The sequence below is a fragment of the Eptatretus burgeri genome, chromosome 11 (assembly GCF_056783735.1).
Source record: "Eptatretus burgeri isolate ZD-2024b chromosome 11, Ebu_testis_v1, whole genome shotgun sequence".
Taxonomy (NCBI): domain Eukaryota; kingdom Metazoa; phylum Chordata; class Myxini; order Myxiniformes; family Myxinidae; genus Eptatretus; species Eptatretus burgeri.
Genome location: NC_140971.1, coordinates 75368462 through 75390985, shown reverse-complemented (window position 1 = coordinate 75390985; position 22524 = coordinate 75368462). Strand labels below are relative to the sequence as shown.

General features: G+C 43.9%; 1 protein-coding gene across 3 annotated transcripts in view; it reads left to right on the top strand.

The window, feature by feature from the left end:
- Positions 1 to 2191: 2191 nt before the first annotated feature.
- LOC147017406 (myelin transcription factor 1-like) overlaps positions 2192 to 22524 on the top strand; it is a 177387-nt gene continuing 157054 nt past the window's right edge. Inside the window, exon 1 of one of the 3 annotated variants that reach the window (XM_085847033.1) lies at positions 2192 to 2267. In XM_085847033.1, the coding sequence (XP_085703159.1) occupies positions 2262 to 2267 (6 nt within the window). In that variant the 5' untranslated portion in view covers positions 2192 to 2261. Of the gene's footprint in view, positions 2268 to 10972; positions 11174 to 21707; positions 21893 to 22524 lie in introns of those variants that run through there. The other 2 variants (XM_085847032.1, XM_085847031.1) reach the window with 2 other exon arrangements.

Sequence of the window (22524 nt, the reverse complement as noted above, 5' to 3'; positions counted from 1 at the left end):
GGAAAACATGTTGCCCGAGCTGCAAGAAAGCTGAAATTGGACGGAACTTCACCTTTCAGCATGACAACAACCCAAAGCACACAGACAAAGCTACACTGAAATGGTTAAGGAACAAAAAGATAAATGTCCTTGAATGGCCCAGTCAGAGCCCCGACCTAAATCCAATCGAAAATCTGTGGCATGACTTGAAGATTGCTGTCCATCAACGCTCCGCACGCAACTTGACTGAGCTTGAACAGTTTTGTACAGAAGAATTGGTAAATATTGCCCAATCAAGGTGTGCAAAGTCTGAGAAGTCCCTATCAGGGACGTGCCAACGCCACCGGTCGCCATATCTCACGAGTCTCAAAGACTGAACGAAACTTTCCCTGGTCCTGAAGCATCCATCTTCACCACAGTAAGGAACTACAATTCAAGGACCAAGCTGTCTCCTTATCCGTGCTCCATTTCCCTCTCCATCGCCTAAGTGACGTCAATTCGCGCGACCTCCCGTGTGGCATCCAGAGTACCGTCTACCCTCTGGCCCGCATCCTTCCCCGACGGGAGAGAGGCGGCAAAACCCAACGAGCCAAAAGGCAAGGCCAGGGTGCCATGCCACGTCCCCAACAAATGGCGATCGGCGCAACTCGGGGCATCCTCCGCGTGGCCTGCTTCCCCCACCAAAGCTGTCGTCCACGGCTCTAGGTGTGTCCACGTGCCATTACAGGAGGCGTGATGCAATCACCCGACAGGTAATGTGCTGGTATTATTGAAACGTGCATTTAATCCTTTAATTTTTACTCTACTGTTAATCCAAATTCTTTAAGATCTACAAACGGGCAAAACCCTATCTCAAAACGCACAATGTCAGCCAGTCGGTCCAACATTGAGCTGAGTCGGGGACTCCTCCTTGTGATCCTCCATTTTCTTTCCCTCTTCCTCGTACGCTGCAGCCACTGATGACTGTTATATCCTGAACAAACGCCTTCACGTGCGTATTTCAGTCAAGGAGAAGGCCTGAGTGAAGGACACAGACACTGTGAAGCCTGGTGTTGGCTCAGTGGTTAGGGTGGCGGCTTGGGATCCCAGGGTCCTGAGTTCGAGCCTGGTGTTGGCTCAGTGGTTAGGGTGGGGGATTGGGATCCTCAGGTCCTGAGTTCGAGCCTGGTGTTGGCTCAGTGGTTCGGGTGGCGGCTTGGGATCCCAGGGTCCTGAGTTCGAGCCTGGTGTTGGCTCAGTGGTTAGGGTGGCGGCTTGGGATACCAGGGTCCTGAGTTCGAGCCTGGTGTTGGCTCAGTGGTTAGGGTGGGGGATTGGGATCCTCGGGTCCTGAGTTCGAGCCTGGTGTTGGCTCAGTGGTTAGGGTGGCGGCTTGGGATCCTCGGGTCCTGAGTTCGAGCCTGGTGTTGGCTCAGTGGTTAGGGTGGGGGCTTGGGATCCTCGGGTCCTGAGTTCAAACCTGTGTTGGCTCAGTGGTTAGGGTGGCGGCTTGGGATCCTAGGGTCCTGAGTTCGAGCCTGGTGTTGGCTCAGTGGTTTGGGTGGCGGCTTGGGGTCCTTGGGTCTTGAGTTCGATCCTGGTGTTGGCTCAGTGGTTTGGGTGGCGGCTTGGGGTCCGAGGGTCCTAAGTTCGAGCCTGGTGTTGGCTCAGTGGTTTGGGTGTCGGCTTGGGGTCCTAGGGTCTTGAGTTCGAGCCTGGTGTTGGCTCAGTGGTTTGGGTGGCGGCTTTGGATCCTAGGGTCCTGAGTTCGAGCCTGGTGTTGGCTCAGTGGTTAGGGTGGCAGCTTGGTATCCTAGGGTCCTGAGTTCGAGCCCCGTCGGCCGCTGAATTAATACACCAGGGGGTTGACTCAGCCCGTCATCCTTCCGAGGTCGGCGAAATGAGTACCAGTTCCAGTGTGTGTATTGGAAGAGGGGCACTGCATCAGTGACACAGTCGCGCTTCAAGAAATGATAACTACGCCGGCAGCTAAGCTGCCATGCGACCACAGACACCGTGAAATGAGGCCACAGCAAGACCCGTTTATTATGCGCAGCCTCCCCGCTGCACGTCATGACGTCATTCAACACAACACTGCACGAACACAATTCGTTCGGGGAAATCATCACAAGAGAACCGAGTAAAACGGAACATGACGGCCACCACAGCGATGTTTCCGTGGAGATCGCCGTATTGTTAAGCGGTGCCGAGCACTCCGTTCAGTTGGAGTGCTTGCTTGAGCACTTTGAATCGAGCAGGCTGCTTGGCAAGCGACATAGCAAGCTTCTTGTTAACGGAACGCAATGCTGGTAAATATATATATATATAAATTTAGTTTTCCATAATTTTCGGCATTCACTCGCCATATCAACTTTTGCATTGATTATATTTTGTAAATTTCGGGGTTTGTTCTTTTTAGGCGGTGTATTGGTAAACCAATTGTTTGCCTCAACAAGTTGAAGGAGTTCCCGAAAAAAGTTAAAACGCGGCAAATACATGAAATTCGACGCGGTTTGCGAAAACTTGGTGACTAATCGGTGTTCAATCCCAATCTCATTCATGAAAACATAATATATAAGTATAATTTATATAACAAAAAAAGTACAATTTATATAATCTTTCAAACAACTCACAGCGGGATTCAAACCACCGACCGGTTAGATTTTACAAGCAGTTGTTATAACAATTATATTATGTAATCTGACACCGAGCTTCTTATTTCTGTGGTAAATCATCTTCACCGAAAATTTTTTTTTTTTATTTTTCATGGTAAGTTTTTGATTTCTTGGTAAGTTTTTGTTTTCTTACCTTAAAGTGACTAAAATCCGATAATGTAAACATTTCACATGTTATTCACTTGTTTATCATCTTTTTTATTATTACATTGTATCCATCAAATTATAAAACTCTTTTTAAAGTGAAGTTGGATCTGTAGAAAAGGTTTGGCGACTTCGTCATCGACGTGGTTACCAACACTGAGAGAAAAAATGGGGTTTGATGGATGGGATCGGTTGGGATCAGTGGTACGAGGGAGAAAAGTGATTGAGTGGGGGTGGGTCTCTGTGGGGGTGAGTCTGTGGGGGTGGGTCTCTGTGGGGGCGGGTCTCTGTGGGGGCGGGTCTCTGTGGGGGCGGGTCTCTGTGGGGGCGGGTCTCTGTGGGGGCGGGTCTCTGTGGGGGCGGGTCTCTGTGTGGGTGGGTCTCTGTGGGGGTGGGTCTCTGTGGGGGGCGGGTCTCTGTGGGGGCGGGTCTCTGTGGGGGCGGGTCTCTGTGGGGGCGGGTCTCTGTGGGGGCGGGTCTCTGTGGGGGTGGGTCCTTGTGAGGGGAGTGTCTCCCACTGCCCCTCCCATGGGTGGGAAATTTTGTAATTTTAACCTGCTGAAGTGTGTAGGGGAGAGTGGGGCAAGATGGTCCCTTTTTTGGTTTTGTCTGTTTTGCCATCAGATGATTTGCCAACCAAACACCATTCAATTGCCATTCGTTAGTCCATCTATTGCCCCAAGTAACTGCGCAATTTCGAGAACAAGCCAGGAAGCAGACATGGGTAAGTCGATCAAGTCGAATTTAGTCGTTTTTCAGCCGTTATTAGCCAACAAAAGCGTCCATAGCCACGGTTCTTTCTCACACATAACTAGAACATACCATGAACCTACCATACCAGTTTCATGTATATCTGACTCATCGTCTCTGAGATATAACGAACTTCGTTTTTTTTATTGTTTTCGACCAGGGTCCATTCAAAGTCTATCTTCTCCGACAGTTTTCATAGGATCCGGCTGGAAATGTTTGACAATATGGCTGAATGTACTGCCCACAGTCTCTTGTGGCCCTTTTTTGATTTTCGAAAAAAATAATTTTTTGAGATTTTTTTTGAAAATTTCAAAGGTCCGTTGCGAGGCAACGGATTCGTCCATAGCAACGGTTCTCATTTGCACACAACTAGTTTATGGTATGAAGCTACCAACCAAGTTTCATCGAAATCGCCATTGTAGTAACGGAGCACTGGACCGAACAAACATACATACAGACAAGCCGGTAGGCGACATGGCTGCTCGCTCTAGATGGAAAGCTGGCCGACGCGACGAGCCAATATTCATGTACATGCTATCAATCAATTTAGCACAATAAATATGATTATCACAGCCCTCTTCGTTTGCGCCCAGAAACCCGCCTTGTGAAATTTCAGGCATGTTTCCAAAGAGACTCTAACAAATGGCAGTCCTGGTAAATCCATTTATCTATTCGCTAAAGATTTTATTTTTTTATATGATGCTGTAAGACATTCTCCTTGGGCACAAAAAAAACAGGTCCCTCGGAGGTCCAGTTTCGGATGTATTGATTTTTTTGTACAGTCCACAATAAGTGTACGATGTACGATAAAGTATTTTAGCTGTTGCTGAGGCCTAAGTCACATTTGCCACGGTGGCCGTAGGGTCTCCAAAATCTACGGCCACTAGCAATTATACGGCGGCCGCAGTATTTCCACGGTCACACAATGTAGCAGTCACGTATGTTTTTATTTTTCGGGGAGCCGCACGGCGTATTTATAAATTGTGGAGACCGAAAACGTGGGGGTGCCGTACGGTCTTTGATTTGATGTCGCACGGTGATCTTAGGGCGTTCCTGCGGTGGCCATAGAATTTTCAAGGCAGACGCAAGGCGACCGCAGGGGGCCCTAAGGCGAACGTGTGGCCAGACGGACGGTAACGAGTGGGTTTTTATTTTTATTTTTATTTTTTTTACCAGTTCTTTTGTTTCGGCTTGTCGAATTGCTACGGTGAACGTAGAAATGAAAAAAGTTATAACTCCATACTATAATTCCACGGCGACCCCTAAGGCCTGTAAAAGATAGCCAAACGGCGTAGGGCCACCCTGAGGCCACCGCAGAAACTCTGCAGCCGCCGCACGTTTCTGTCAATTCAGAGGGCGTACGGCCACCGTATCCTCGCCGTAGAGCAAATGTGACTTCGGCCTAAGCAACGGAGGTGTGCATAGCAACCATTCATTTTTGTGTACATGCTAGCCACATTGTACACATTTCACCCAAGTTTCATCAAAACCAGACTCTTTCTCTTAGAGCTATTCGCAATTAACCGTTCCTGAAATGTTCGACATGTACTCGCCCAAAACCTATCTCCTCCTTCAAATATTTTTTTGTTAGGGCTGCAAATTGGCATGAAGGGAGCTTAATAGATTGCGCACAGAACTCTAAGCTTTGATTTTTCGATTATTTTTTTTTGATTTTTTTTCGATTTTTTTGACCACTTTAAAGGGCCGTTGCTAGGGCCTGGGGTCCCATATTCGAAAGCACACGATTCCCAGAAATACTGGTCCTACCAACCAAATTTCATTGGAATCGGTTGAGTGGTTTAGCCCCGAGGCTTGACCAAATTTTGCGGACAGACAGACAGATGGAAATGTCCAGAATAAGAGTGCTCTAAGAGCAGCCAACAGACAAGCATATCGACGGAAATACTGATAATAATAAGGGTAGACTAGATTGACTACCCAATATTAGAGACTAGCCAAAACCTCGTCACAGATGGATTCCGTTCCATGAGCCCAATATGACAACCAGTGGCTGCTCTTGTAAGAGCCGGATCCCAGTCGATGTACTCCATGGCCTTACCTAATGAGGCCTACAAAACGTCCTTGTACACGACATTTTTGGTGTACACTACTCCTTGTGAAGAAGTCCCCTAATTTGTGCACGTGTCTACTTTGACGTACAAACACAGTGTCAAAACTTCTCAGGTCACAGTACCGAGAAAAATGTGACGCGACCGCTGGGAGCAAAAAATTGGTCCTTCAGTATTAATATATAGATACAATTTCTCTTGTTACATTTTTTTGTGCCAAATTCACATTCTGAGGTAGTCAGCATGTGCAGAAGAGGGTTTTACATTGCAGACACTGTTTTCGAGGAGTGGAATTACACCTCTCAGCGGTAACGGTCTGTCGACGACAGACGTAATGACGTCAGCGAATGACCGATGATATCATGACGTCCTTACACCTCCCAGCGGTGACGTCACACATCGCCATGTAAACGAATGTAAAACGAAAAGTGTTTATTCTGCTTCAGAGTTGAAGTTTGACTATTGGCACGATGTGCGATGCACTCTTACAGGTACGAAGTTTCTTTCAGTGCAGCTAACAGTACCGAGAAAAACGTGACGCGACCGCTCGGAGGGGCACAAAATTGGTCCTTCTGTATTAATATATAGATCATTCAATGTCTATAAAAGGCAATTCAAAATTTGTGGTCGAAATACTCAACTTGCCCCACCCGTGGGGCAAGTCGATCATCACTATGGGGAAAGATGATTATGGTCCTAAGGAACCATAAGGACAGTCTAAATAAGCGATGTGTTCGAATTTTAATGAACGAAAAATAATTCTTCATATATATATATATATATATATATATATATATATATATATATATATATATATATATATATATATATATATATATATATATATATATATATATATATATATATATATATCCACCGAGGATACCAACATAATATTTCCAAAACAATGTTCCATACACAACCGGATACGAACGTCCATTTTCATGTCATTTATCTTTGTGTTCGAGTCTTCATGTCTAAATTCGCAACTCCCACTGACAGATCAATTTTGAATACCAGTTGCTTTGATTTTCTCTGGCTTCCCTTTAAAAATTCGGGTGGAGGTAGTTTTTTTAAACAATGTCCTCCTTGGAAAAAGTCCCACAATCTGTCTCGTCCATGATGAACGTAGGTCGATCGAAGTTCATATGAGAAGGTACCTTGCGGAGAAAGACTCCCTCATATCCATCGTTGTCGATTGCCTCTAAATGCGCTATGTACAGAATTGATCGTGCTTTTTTCCCATCTAATTTTGTAAGTACAAAGTCTCCTTCAATAATATCATTATTGTCATCTGATCACCTGATCAACTTGCCCCACAACCAAGTGCTCATCCTGCCCCACCGCCACCATTTTTACAAAATAGTCTGGCATTCATAAATTACAGCAATGAGCTAGGCAAAACATACACGCAATATGGGCATATAAGCTACGTATCTACCTATATACAGATACCATTCTTACTACACTTATTCATAGAGATAATACATACTGATGATTCGAAAATTTTCTTTTCAGGAGGAAAATGATGTTTTTCTGATAAAACGAACTCAGCGTTTTTTCTCGTTGTGCGCCTTCCACAGTGGCATTGTAGTTAATCGATCTATCGTTGAGTGGCACCACCGTCCTATGCGAGCTTTATTGGAGTCGTGAAGGGGGGGGGGTGATCATCATGCCCCAGGGATCATCTTGCCCAACTCTCCCCAACAGATTGTAACTCATTACTTCATGCAAAATAAACGCAGAATAATGTTTAAGTTTTATTTAATTTTACATGTAGCTCCTGAGTATGTTATATATTTTACATTGTACTCGCAAGTTGCCCGTGTCCTCACGGGATTCTCAGCGGGGTGAGGATGAGGTGGAAAAATTACAAATGGCATCTTCCGTCGTCGAGCCGGCAAGTTGGGAGCAACGATTCACATCTATTGCCACATCTGACGCAATTTAAATGCTTTAATGGCGACGAGGTGCTCCATTTGAGTGTTTATTTGATATATGTCGCTTTTTGATACTTGGTGTCCGCAATAAAAATTTGGATTGCTGTCAAAGCCAGGGACCCATTGCAAATTAATAGTAGAATAACATAATGTTGTTATGAGTAAAACATAAACTCATATTAACAGATTAACTTCGACTTCATGCCATACTCTCTAATACAGACTTTACGTAGAACTACTGCAATGACCTCATGTCACTGGGATGCTCGGGGCCTAGCAATAAGTTTTTGGGAGGTTGCTGTCTTTGCCTTGGCCAAGTGTGTGTGTGTGTGTGTGTGTGTGTGTGTGTGTGTGTGTGTGTGTGTGTGTGTGTGTGTGTGTGTGTGTGTGTGTGTGTGTGTGTGTTTTATGACATTATACATATGAAGCACAAACACATATTGAAGTGTGATCATGCAAATATTGTATATGGTGCATTATACATACTAGAAGCACTCACTCCCTACGGGAGCCGTCAAGGGGGTCACGTTATTATATTTATACCTATTTACTCCAACGGTTCCCAGGATTACACACCCAAAAAATGGTTGTGATTGGTTCAGCCGTTTTTTCCAGACCTGGGAACAGACAGATGGACAGACGGTGAATTATAGTAAGATTATATTGTTATGGACCTGTGGTTCGGAGTTCACCACGAGAGGGACTTCTCAGACTTTTCCTGGACCTCAGGCTCGATCCTGAGTGTTGGCTTCATGGTTAGGGTGGCATGCTTTGGATCCTCGGGTTCTAAGTTCAAATCCCGCTCAGCTGTTGTATTTACACCAGGTGGGGTTAACTCAGCCTGTCATCCTTCTGAGGTCGGCAAAATGAGTGCCAGGATGCTGGTATAGTGTGTCAGAGTGGTGACCCATCCAGGATTGTATCCAGTAGTCAAGGAGACTGCTAAAGCAGCACCAACGCTCTGCACAGAGTATGGTCCCAATCTCCTCCTCCTCAGACCCGATTGGCCACCATACCGCCGATAAGTCCGTGGCCTGTCGGGTTGTCTCGCAACCACCAACGCCAACTGATTCCACCAAACCTGGCACAGGTTTGGTCTAAAACGTGTTACCATTCCAGTGGTTTGGCAATGCCAATTGGGGTACGCATCATCATCATCATCATCATCATCATCATCATCATCATCATCATCATCATCATCATCATCATCATCATCATCATCATCATCATCATCATCATCATCATCATCATCATCATCATCATCATTCGTCCTGCAGATCTTCTGGTCTGTACTTATGGATGGTACTTAGTTAAATTGCGGGTTGGTGCTAGTTTAGAGTGCTCATGATTGGGTGATTGCCAGTCCAAGTTGAAACGCTCACCCCATCAAACCTTGTCTAACCCCAGTTTGAAAGCTTCAACAGACAAAGCATCCACAACATTTCAGGGAAGACTGTTCCAGTCTTGAACTACCCTCTAACTAAAAAAGTTTTCCTCACGTCAAGCTTTCATCTCGGCACAAAGAGTTTATGGGAGTGGCATCCTTGCATTGTAGGGTATTCAGCCAGAGTGAAGAAATGTTGTGGTCTAATCCAGTCGATTCCATGTAGCATCTTAAACTTCTGGATCATATCACCATGGCGGCAGTGGCAGAAAAGCGAAAACATATTAAAACACCAGATTCTCTGGATGGGAAAGTTCACTGAGTATGGAAATCATCCTTGTTGCTCACCTCTGGACCTTCAAAACGTTATCAATGTTCATCAGGAATCTAGGGTGCCAGGCAATGTTCCATTACTCCAACAATGAGCATACCAGTGTATTGAACATCAGGTGGGGTTTCTTCATCCAGACTCACAAAGGATCGTTTGATTCGCCCAAGTGTTTGGTTGGCCTTGTTAACCTGAACTGACATGCTTATGGAAGCTCAACTCCCTTTACATGAGAGTTCCAAGGTCGATCTCCTAAATTCCCCATGTGGTATGACTTTCTGATGTTACCTATACCCATGTGCATAGTCTTGCATTTGTTCAGATTGAAAGGAAGTAACCATGGATGTGACCATTCCCGGGTACTACCTATGTCCTTCTGGATGACTGAAGACGCTGCTTGGTTGAAAGCTGGTCCCTACACTTTGGCATCATCCACATAGAGTTGGCTACTGCTACGAATTGAAGCTGGTAGGTCATTGATGAAGGTGACAAATAGTGACGAGCCAAGGATACTACCTTGCGGTATTCCATTGGGTACATCTGCCCAATCTGACTTGGTTCCATTCACGACCCTTTGTCATCTCTTTGTGTGGAAAGCTTCCAGCCATATTATGAGTAGTTCTTCAATACCATACGATCTTTCTTTCTCTTGGAGTCTTCTGAGGGGGAACAAATCAAAAGTCTTGCGCAGAAGTCAAGAAAAATGACATCCACAGGCACTCCATCATCCAGTGATCCAGTCCAATCTTCCAACTGCCACAGTTGCTGAGTTAGGCAAGACCTCCCAGCAATGAACCCATGTTGAGAACCACAAAACAAGTCATGTGACACCAAGTGCTTTACGATGGTGGTTCTCACTATGGACTCCATGACCTTTGCAGCCACAGATGTTAAGCTGACAGGTCTGTAGTTCCGGGGTTTTTTTATGACTCCCGTTCTTACGTATGGGAGTGAGGTTGGCATCTTTCCAGTCACATGGTCGAACACTATCTTTCCTCAAATTGTTGGAGATTAGAGTCAGGGGAATGGCTATCCCCTGAGCCACCTCATTGAGCACTCTCGTCTCAGGTGAATTCCAGTTGGACTAGGACATTTACTGGTTTTCAGGTTCTCCAATTTGCTCCTGACTATCTCCTCATTTAATGACTACTCACTATCTCTTCACTTAATGACTACATTTTTTGGGTGTGTTGGCTTAATGGTTAGGGTGGTGGGCTTTGGAATCTCAGGTCCTGAGTTCAAATCCCGCTCAGCTGTTGAATTAATACCAGGTGGGATTAACTCGGCCTGTCATCCTTCCGAGGTCGGCAAAATGAGTGCCAGCTTGTTGTTATCCTGTGTCGGAGTGGCGACCCATCCAGGATTGCGCCCAATAGCCAAGGAGACTGCTTAAGCAGCACCAACGCTCTGCACAGAGTATGGTCCCAATCTCCTCCTATCTCCTCAGATATTTAAATGTTGCTCAACAAAGGCTTTGCACTCTGGTGAGGGGCCGTTGGAATCCGATTAGTGTCCTCAATGGTGAAGAATCATTCAAATGTCATGTTTAAGGTGTCATCCTTCTCTTGATCAGATGTAGTAATTGTATTGTCATCCTTTATCAGATTTCCAACTTTGACTCTCATCTTGGTCCTGCTATTTATGATTTATATATAAAAAAATATATATGTTGATATCCATCGTTCCATCCATTGGGACCATACTCTGTGCAGAGGATTGGTGCTACCGAAGCAGTCTCCTTGGCTATTGGATACAATCCTGGACGGATCGCCACTCTGACACAGGACACCAGCAAGTTGACATTCATCTTGCCAACTTCAGAAGGATGACAGGCAGAGTCAACCCCACATGGTATTAATTCAACAGCCGAGTGGGATTGGAACTCAGGATCCGAGGATCCCAAAGCCACCATCCGAACCATTAAGGTGTGTATGTATGTATGTTTGTATATAAATAAATAGGTTTGTGTATATATGTGTATGTGTATGTATATATATATATATATATATATATATATATATATATATATATATATATATATATATATATATGTTTCTTTCAGCTATTGAATACACTATGATTATTTCTCTGGAACACATTGGTAAAAGGGTGTTTCATTTCAAAAGTCACATTAATGTGTTTTAAGTTCTAAAAGCTTTTACAAACTTTGTCCATCACACAGCAACGCAGCACTTTAAACCAAACTTTTTGGAAAAGTGCAAAAAAAATTCAAATTTGCTGTTTTGATGCAGTTTTAACATGTATATCGACTTGGAAACCGAGATTGCTTGAAGGATGAAAGATATAGGCTGTTTGTTTTATTATGCATCCATTCAGCAGTGAAAAAGAAACAGGTTATGGTGCGATTGCCACCTTCGACGAATAGTCAGTAATAGACTGTAACAAAATGCGTGAAGTTGTTGTAGGTTCTTCTACAATGTCTTCCAATGATGCTTTATGCTTGCCTATTGTCAACTTAAGATATTGAGATGGTTTTAATTCTGACCCATTTAAATACAGGATCAAAGTCTCACAGTGCACTCTAAAATTCACTTCTGTGTTTTGCCAAAAGTGGACTTCCCTTACAACATCTAAGTTGCCCTGCATGTCGAGAAGATAAATCCTGCAAGCAGACATGTATATTAATTGTGTGCGTAGTTTATGAGGCTTGCGGCCAAGATCGGGGACCTCGAATACGGGTGTCCCTTGAGCTTGGACTTCAACAAGTGGCCATGAGCTGTTCTTGTCAAATTTGACTATCTGCCACTTTGAGGGCCACCAAGTGGATTGTTTATTGTTCTATATCATTGGAACGACCAGTTTGTAATGCTTACTTTGAAACTATGTAGCCTTGAGAGCTTTTTTGTATTATTTGAAGCTGTATTGCCCAGTATCAAAAACCTGTTTGTGAGAGTACACCGGTGATGAAATGGTGAGAAAACTTTTTTCATTGTCACTTGCTGCCTTTCCAACTTCCAAATATAACGCTCCTTGAAATGCTGAGTCCTGGCTCCTGAAACTTTTCTTCCAAAAGCTTGAAATGCAACTTTGCTGTGAAAAGTTACGGATTTAGAACTTTCTGTATATGCTTAAAAGGAAAGATGTTTTTTTTCTTAAAATTATTTCATGGCTGTGCCACAGATGTAATTCCATCAGTAGGTTAGTGAAGGAATTTGTAATCTGTTTTGGGTGCCAGTGATGCTCACTTACTCTTTATGAACAACACTGTGGGATCTTTAACATCCACCAACTATAACTGGTTAATGGGATGCCCAATTCAATGTTCATCCAAGAGATGGCACGCACATTGATGAATCACCCTGCCTGTGAAATACTCAGATTGCAGTTTATAGCTGAGTTGGGATTCAAATCCAAGCTAGGCAGCTCAGAAGAAAGTGTGCGTACCTCTAGGCTATCCTGCCAGCTCATGCATAACAATGGAATACACATGATGCATGCCATAATGGAGGAAGCATTTCATTTCTTTACAAGATCGATGCTCATGGAAAGATGGAAGAGCAATGTGATGGTGGGTATGAACCAACAGTATGGCAACATTGTGACAATAAACAAGGGGATGAACGAACAGGAAAATATGAGAGAGGGGAGGGAAGGAAAAATTGTAACAGTCTGCAAGTAAGAGGGCCGTGGGTTAGGAAGGATTAATTGGGGGGTAATAAGGATTGTGGGTAAGGATGTGGGATGACATGAAATGGCAGTGCATTGCCGCTTGAAGCCATGGTGGATAGAGGAGGATTTGACGGGCGGAAGGCAGTTCCAGAGGGAAAAGCAAGGAGTTAGAAAGTTGAGGTGTGTAGTCAACATTGATTTGGAGAGTTGAACCAGTATGGGTTTACATTGTTCTGCATTCTAGTTTGAGCCAAAGCCCATACCTACTTGAACATCCCTTTAAATACCCATCAGACAATCTATGAAAAGCACCGTTTCAAAAAAATGGTTTGAGGTGTGCATTTTTTTCCAGGATGACATGAACAAAAATTGATCATCATCAATAACGTGGTATCTATATTATAAGACAGATGTTTGTCTGTGTGTCGCCATGTTTCTCAGAGATGGCCTAACGGAGCATCATCAAACTTTCAGAGGTTTATCAGTAAGTACTGGGGAGTGTTGTAGGCCAAAATAAAAAAATTCAAAAATAGTTTTTTTTAAGTTGGATTTGTTTGGATTTTTTTTTTAAATTGCTCTATAGTGTTGAATTGTATCTAAGTAAAATGTAATAAATGATCCCCAACCACATTCCTTCGTGGGTGTAATAATAACAATACCATTTCATTTTCACCATTAGGTACATAGGGCTGCTGAGGCAGTTTCAGTGGTAAGGAGTACAGTCCTGGAGAAGTCACCACCCCCAGCACAGGTTACCCCAAATGGTTATTACCCCAGTAAACTGGCAGTTATACTCATTTTGACAACCTCAGAAGGATGACAGGCTGAATCAACCCTACCCTACCCAGTGCTAATTCATCAGCCTGAAGGGCTTGAACTCAAGACCCTAGGATCTTAAGCTAGCCACCTTAACCATGAAGCCAACACCAGGCCTTCCTTAGTGGGTGTAGGGAAGTGTTTTAAAAAAAACACTCTATAATAAAAATATACTCATCAAATGAGAAAAAACGCATACTTACTAAAAAGTAATGTCTTGCAAATGACAATTCATAAATCCAATATTTTCTCGAAACCCAGCCCATCCTTCACAATCGTCATCACAAACAGTTTGAAGACTGAGAGCCTGTCCACAATTTCCAATAAGATTTAATAACAGGAGTCAGGACTGATGGCACAAGATAGTTAAGGACATTAAAGTTACTCTCGGCCACTGAAATACCGATCCTCACATTCCATAGTTTGAGTTCAACTGTTTTTTTGACGCAGGCATGTGACTTTACTCACATATTTGATTTGTAGTTTGAGTGCTTCAGGTCTATAAAATTCTGTGCCAACTGACTATTTTCCTCAATTTAAGAGTTACAATTGTTATGGTAATTATTTATTCCTACCTGTTGATGTAAAGAACTATTCGTTGATTTAAAGAAATCATTTTTAGTCCAATCTGTGATTGTAGGGTGAGCGTTCCATAGTTATAATAAGTCATGATACAATACAAGGAAACCTTTTGGAGTACAAGCTGTTTTACTTTGTGTGCCATGTCATTCTGCAAGGAACTATATTTTGACATGGTTTGAATAAATAAATCCCTTTGAGTGTTTTCCAACATTTTAAACAGAAAGTCGAGACTCGTTGAGGAGCGAGAACATGGAATGGATCAGGATGTAACAGAACAAAAGGAAAAGGAGAGGGTGCATGGGAGAAGCACACCAAAAATGGGGTTGAGGGAAAAAATAGAGGGAGACTTGGACAAACAAAGAATGAGGCATACAGGAGGATGCATGGGGTGTACAAAATGGATACAGAAGCAAACGCTCATGAAGGAAAAACTGGAAATTTGGAAAGAGATGCACTTGGGGAGGGTTAACAGGGGGAGAGAAGATCATGGTTTTGGATAGGGGATTCTCTTAGGTGGTGGTGAACAGCTGTTTGGAAGATGTGGAGGGAAGAATTAGATTGAAGAGAGTGTGGAAGTTGGTTCCACACATTGTTAAAAAAAAGAAGAAAGAAGGAGTGGAGGTGAGCTGTGATTCTGGAATTTAGGAGTTTCACCAGAAGGGGGTTGTTGGTGGACCGTGTGTGCCCTGCAGAAAATTGTGAGAGGTGGACATGGTAAGAGCAGAGGATACAAGACCAGAAAGGAGGCAGTAGAAGACAGAGACCACCTACCTGTCTGCCATGCAAAAGTGATAGACCCAGAGAATCAGTTTCATCATGGGAGATTCCAATAATCTTGAAGGCCTTAGTTTTCACGGCATCAAGCTGAGCAAGGTGTAAGGCAGGGGTGCCAGCTGAGAGGGGAGAGCAGTACTCCATTAAGCTGCAGATGAAGGCCTTGTAAGTGGACAAGAGTTCAGGTGTGCCAAGGAAGGACTTTGCAAGATGGAGGATGCCCATTTGGCAACTGTCTTTTGAGGTCAACTTAGAAATGTGGTTTTCCCATGAAATATTAGAGCTGATTGTGAGACCCAAAAGTTTGAGTGACTGAACTTCTTCGAGAGGATTCTTAAAGCGCAATTAAACCCAGCAATAAATGCTGACTCAATTGGATATTTAAATATATTTTATCCAAACACGCACAAAAGATTTTTGGAAATGCACCGAATAGAACAGAAATTTGGACAAAAAGTTCCACTTCTAAGAGATACTGCGTAATGCCATACACCAGTGGAAGTGACGTCACAGTGCCAGTAGACTGGTACTGAGCTGCCACATTGGAAAACACTTCGCTGTCGCAGTGGATTTTTCAGCTGGAACAGAACTGTTATATTATTTTGAACCAGAATACAGTGAAGCAGTGCGAAAAAATGTTCAAGCTGCATCTACTTCAAAAGAAGAACAATTATCCAAACTACCTTCAGGTTCCAATTCACAAAATTGTGACATTTATCCCATGGAAATTCTGTGGATTTGCCATTCTTAAGTCAGGCCCAGTCAGGTATGGAAGCATGTGCAAGAGCAGCACGTCGCTGTGTCCACTTTCCGTCTGTACTCCAGGGCCTCCGTCTGGCCATCCCCCAGGCAGATGCCTGGCCCATCCCCATCTCCTTGAGATGCTGATTAACCTGCTGCAACCATGAGGCACGTGGTTGGCCCTTTGGCCTCCTCCACTCATGAGGCTCCCTTACTGAGAGAATCTGATGAGCAGGATCAGCATTAGGAAAACAAGCCACATTTCCACACAGTAGCAACTGATGCTCACGGACTATGCAGGTAACAAATCGCATTTGAGTCTCTCACAGCCACCGATTGTTGGACACAAAGTCCGACCATCAATAGCCAAGGAATCTCCGAAGAGACCTGGTACCAAAGGAATTAAGTCACCGCCTCAGGTCCTTGGTCAGAGTCCAAGTCTCACATCCAAAGAGCAAGACTGGAAGTACGAAGTACCTGAAGACTCGGACTTTTATACTCCTGCACAGGTACCGGCAGCACCACACCAATTGATCCAGTGAATCCATGACTCCCCAGGCGCGACCCAGACATATACTGACCTCTGGCTCACAACCAGCAGATACATGAATATCATTGCCAAGGTAAGTGAATCTCTCTGTGACCTCAATATCCTCACCACAAACAGGTACAGACAAGATAGCAGCATCCAAGATGTCATTGAAAGCCTGGATCTTAGCTTTGACCCAGGAAACCCGTCATCCCAGTGGCACTGACTCCTCCTTCAGCACCTCGAGGGCCCCCAAAAGGATATATAGAGTCTCCACAAAGATGACTGCATCATCTGCGAAATCAAGGTCAGAGATCTTGACATTCCCAAACGATGCACTGCAGCGTGATCTCTCTGACATCCTCCCTAGAATCCAGTCCATACAAGTGCTGAAAAGTGTGGGGGCCAGTTCACACCCCTGGCAAACTCCAGTAACAACTGGAAATAAATCAGAGATCTCACCACATCTCACAGCACTCTCAGTACAGAGTATAGTTTCGACATCAGATTCATCCGTTTTGTTGGTACCCAACGAAGACCAACAATCCCCTAGAGGGTTTCCCGATTCACTGAATCAAATGCTTTGCAGAGATCAACATAGGTGGCAAGCAGCCCATGCCAAAACTCTCGTCAGCGTTCGGTGAGGACCCAAACAGCAAGGATACAATCAATCGTCAACCTCTTTGCTGTAAAGCCTGACTGCTCTGGACGCTGGTGCTCAAGCAGATGGTGGCGAACCCTATCAAGAATAATCCCAGCAAAGACCTTGCCTGGCACTGAGAGCAGTGTCACCCCTTGGTGGTTGTTGCAGTCCTGGCGATCACCCTTCTCTTTCCAGAGAGGGAAAACAAGGCCCCTCTTCCAGTCAGTTGTGATGTCTGTTTTCCAGGCAAAGCACAGAACTGCATGCAATGACACAAGTACAGTACATCATTTCCACCAGTCTTGAGAAGTTCAGCTTGGATCCCACAGATCCCAGGAGCTTTACCCCATTTCAATCAGTTCACTGCAGCCTGTGTTTCCACAAGCGACGGTGGATCACAGTTTATTGGAGGGTCAGCAATCGGGATAGCAACACCATGGACATCCAACTCGATAGCTGGTGGATCAGCTTGGTACTACCTCTCAAAATAACTGGCCCAGCCGGCCTTCACTTTGGACTTCTCTGTCAAAAGCCCAACACACTCCGCTCTAACTGCAGTACACTGAGGGATGGGCTTGGAGGAACGCAATGCGCATATTCCCCTGCAAGCAGGACGAGAATCACTTGACCACAGGTGATGCTCTACCGCCTCACACATTCCTCGCACATAGGCCTCCTTGTCCACCCTGAGTGCACGTACAGTTTTACGCACAACTCCTTGAACACCGACCTCTGTCATTCAGCCTGGCCCTGCGACTCTGGTAAATGGCATCCATCATCCCTTGAGAAACAAAATTCTTCTTCGCACTATGGTGAGTTCCAAGACATCCACCGGCAACATTAAGGACAGTGGTCTTGAAGGCAATCCACAACTCTTCAGGATGCCACAAAGCATCCAGACCCCCCAAATATACATTCAGCCTGTTCGCAAACTCCTCAGCTACACTCTCATCCTTGAGCTTGGCAATATCTAGCCGAGGCTGGGATGGTACCATTCTCCTGGATTTGAGCTGCAACTTCAGAGTTGTTACAACAAGCCTGTGGTAGTTATTGAGGAACTGAGCACTCCGGTATACCTTGCAGTTCTGGGTCATCCTCCAGCAACCATAAACAAGCACATGGTCACTCTCCTTTGCCACACTACCAGCGTTGGAATACCAAGTCCAGCAATGAGCTTGTGGGCGCTGAAACCATGTCCCAGCCACCCTAAGTCTATGACTTCCTGCAAAGTCAAGGAACTTGGTGCTATTCAGATTCACAGTTCCACACCCATGGGGACCAACACACCTCTCATAACCATCCCTATCAGTTCCAGTTGATGCATTGAAATACCCCAAAACTAGAAGATTATCTCGTCTAGGGCACTGATCAACCACCGACTAGAGCGTGGAATGAGTCCTTCACGGTGATATCACTTGCCTCAGTCGGAGCATATACAGAGATATCCAGGGAAACGACACCCAAGGAGTGAGGAATCCTGAGTCCCATAATATGCTCGTTGACCGGTGTTACCTCAATTATCATTGAAGTCAGCTTATTGGACACAGCTACAGCAACTCCTTGGGCATGGTAACCATCAGAGCAACCAGACCAATAGTTGGTGTAATCACCCACCATGATCTCGCCACTATCCGGTGTCCGAAACTCAAAGAGTGCTGCAATACTGATGTCCAAACGCTTGAGCTCAGATGATAACAGAGACAAGTGATCATCCTCTCTTAGAGAAAGGACATTCCAGGCACGACCTGAAGGGACCACCTCAAGTTAACCCAAGGAGACCGCCGTCTGGTAGATGACACCTTCGCACCACCCCGACACACACGACCACAATCTGACCCGGGAAGGTTACCCCTTGATTTTCCTCCAATCATCAAAGTTTGGGGTTCCCGAAGGCTTTGCCCCAATCCTGTAATCTGGTGAGCTGCCCTGGAGAGCAGCTGCACAGGCGGTACTCCCTCGGAGTGGGTTTTCAGATTTCTTTGCATTTTTGTGTTTTGCGGAATGAAGGGTTTTACGGTGGCCAGAGTCCAAATCCTGCCACCAATCTCCTAATAAGAAGTAACCCAACTGCAGGAGGACGTCTGCAGACACAGTTGGGCACTAGATATGGATGGCCGTTGGCTCACAAGGAGCTCCTCCGCCCTTTGACAGGTTTTGTTTTTAATCCTGCTGGGTATCCATGTCCATACACCCTCCTCATCAGGAAACCTGGTGGGGGAGACGGTTTAGTCGCCGACAACCCGACCATGAAACAGGTTAGTGCAGGTTTACATGGTACCTGTAGCAAGTCACAGATCTAATCTGCACTGACCTGACAATGAGTGTAACTTACCTAATTCTTCAGTGCAACTAGCCTAATCGTGTTGATAAATCATCCTTTATTAATTATCTTCTTTGTGATGTACGTGTATCGACATATGTATATATATATATATATATTTTTTTTTTTTTTTATATGTATACACACACACACACACACACACACACACACACAACATGAAAATTAAATAACGATGAAAAAAAGTAAAATTCACAATCTTGCTGGATGACAGATTCTCACGATATGTGACAGAGGGACAGACAGACAGACTGACAAGTGTATTAAAGACATAAAAGGTCATATCCCCCATTGTTTTCATAATTTTGCTGCATGGAGTTAAAGGGCTCCCCCATATTTATGCCAACTAAAATGGCCGCCAGTCTCCCAGTCAGCCATCTTTGATCAGACCGCAAAATAAAGTTAGGTGCAAGTGTATGCCATCATGTACTGTACTTGTAGCACGTTTGAACAAAATCGGTCCATTCATGTCTGAGAAATGGTTGGGGACACGTTTCAGTAACAAAATGGCTGACAGTCGGCCAACTTGGATCTGATCTCGAAAAAAAAACATGACATGCATATGTAACCCATCATTTGTTATTGGTCTGCCAAGTTTGAACAACATCGGTAAATGCATGTCCGAGAAATAGTTGAGGACGTGTTCGACATCGGGGGGTTTTTTGCAACTAAAATGGCCGCTAGTGAGACATCTTAGATCTGATGTCGAAACAAAGTAATGTGCTTATGTATACCATTATTTGTTATCTTTGTGCCAAGTACGAATAAAATCGGTCCATGTATATCCGAGATATGGCTGCAGCCATACACACGCACACAAACACACACGCACACACTCACGGATACGAAAATCGAGACCAAATCCATTGTAATGGATACCATGTGCATTTCACTGAAACTGAAATGAAACTGAAATATTTCAAACCACAAATAACAAACTGAAATGTTATTATGAAAGCATCAAAATGAAAAAGAATGCAATAATTATGGGAATTGAGAGGGAGATTGAAATGAAAACATTTAGGTTTATTTTATTGTTGCATTCCCCTCACAGCATTTTCACAGTGGAGCAGTTTTTATGTCTTGAAGGCAGGTGCAGAATGATGCCTTTTCCCATGGCAGAAATGAATTGCAAACTGCTATTCCCAGATATGAACACTGATGTTACGAAGTGTGTGTTTGGATTGAAGAAAAACATATAATGTTTTAGTTATTAATTAATTAATTAATTTGGATTTAGAGGCTTAGTCCTTTTCAGGCCTTAAATTTTGCATTGGCTCAGAGAGAAAGAGAAAGAGAGAGAGAAAGAGAAAGAAAGAGAAAGTTCTTGGACTTTTTATTTTGCATACAATGGGACAACTTCACACTGATATGTATCTTCCTGTTCTTGAATAAACATTAACATAGTACTTTCAGCGAGGTCGTTCACAAGATATCTACTATATAATCATCTATCAATTCGAGAACATACCATGAGGGACTTAACATCACGTTTGGAGAGCTTGGACTTTCCTCCACGACTGCTTCTACACTCAACAGACCAGTTTTCCGGATCCTTAGTCTTCCATCTAGCTCCGACTGAAACATAAAGTGGGGCTGCAATCTGCCACATGGAGTTACCTTCACTCACTAAGACATTGATTATTATTATGCTTGTCATGTGATATCTCTTTCCGAGGCACCATAGTATTGATATCACTGCCTATACTTTTTATAGTCTATATGCAGCAGCTGCTTGCATGATAACCAATCATAGTTCACCATCAATCATAGTTCCGATTGCTTGAATGATAACCAATCATAGTTCACTATATCAACACGTGACTTTCACGTGTTGTTGGCATTTTATATTTCCAGTTTTTGCTTTGTTTCCATCATTATTTCCAATACCGTACTGTATAGCAACATAGATGCACCCATACAGTGTTAAAGATTTATTGACTTTCATGTAAAATGCATTTGGCCATGTCCTGCTCTAGGGGTTCATATATCTGCATCATTTTGCTTGCCCAACCTTCTTTTCAAAAGTTACATTAACTTTTTGACAAACTTTTCTAAACGATTGGGTGATTCAGGAAGTTGCAGGTTTTAACTCTGACTAATGTGGCATTTTGCCTGTGATGAGAATTGTACCAATAAATTGCTGATGTTAACACATTTTAGGTGTAAAGATGATCACAATGTGATAAATGCCTATTATTAGTGCATAAAACTTTGTCAGATAGCAAACTTCACACTATTGTAGCTGAGTAGGAGCGGCTGAGAAACAGGACTTATGCTCGTGCTTTGGGTGTTTAAAATAATGCTTGTGAGAGTGGGCAGTGGATTGAGGGTTAAAAAAGGAAGGAAATGTTGCTTTATCGGCAAATTGCACACCCCGACATCACGCAATGATACCAATAAGAAAGCTCGATACTGCAGTCATTCGTGTAGTCGCAGGGCACTTCGTTGGTTTTTACAATCTGTTCTGGAGTTGAACTTCTAAATTGATGAAATTGAGGATAGACTCTATTTATGCGTATCAGAGAATAGGAGACGAATTGTCTTTTCAGGGAAACTAACCTCACGACGAGTACGTGGTCAACATTAAGGTAGGCAGGAAGTGGGAGTTTCAAATGTGATGGAAAAGTTTTGTAAGTGCTGAAGTTTGAGCGGAAACTTAAGCTAATTTCGTAAAAGTTTTCTGTACTTTGAAATGGAGAGATTTAAATTAAATTTACAGCTGTAATCTTTGTGAATATTAGTTTCGTCATTGTAAAGTGCTGTACACAACACTCTCGTATATGTTTATTAAATTGGGGTCTCATGATAACTAACGATATTCATTCTATGGTGGCTAGTACACCGAATGGCCCTGAAATCAATTATTAAGCAAGGACGACCAGTGCAGTGACCAAAGTAATAGAGAAGAGAAAAAGGAAACTTTATGATGGGTAGCAGTTCTTTGTATGATTTCGCATTTGGTATGGCCAAATGTATAGTATGCTTGCTTTCAACTTGTCTTTGCACCAGTAATTCAGTAACTCCATTAAGTTGCTTGCACACTACTGAGTTCCTACCTCCCCAGCCTGTGCAGCTCTCAAAGCAGCTGCTTAGCAGCGGGACTGCCAAAAAGAGGCCGCTCTGTTTTATCTTTGGGCGACCAAACCATGGCTTGTGGCTCCTGGTGCAGCCGAAAGGCAGGCTGGCGACAGGGGCAGATGGTATGGCGACCCACAACTCC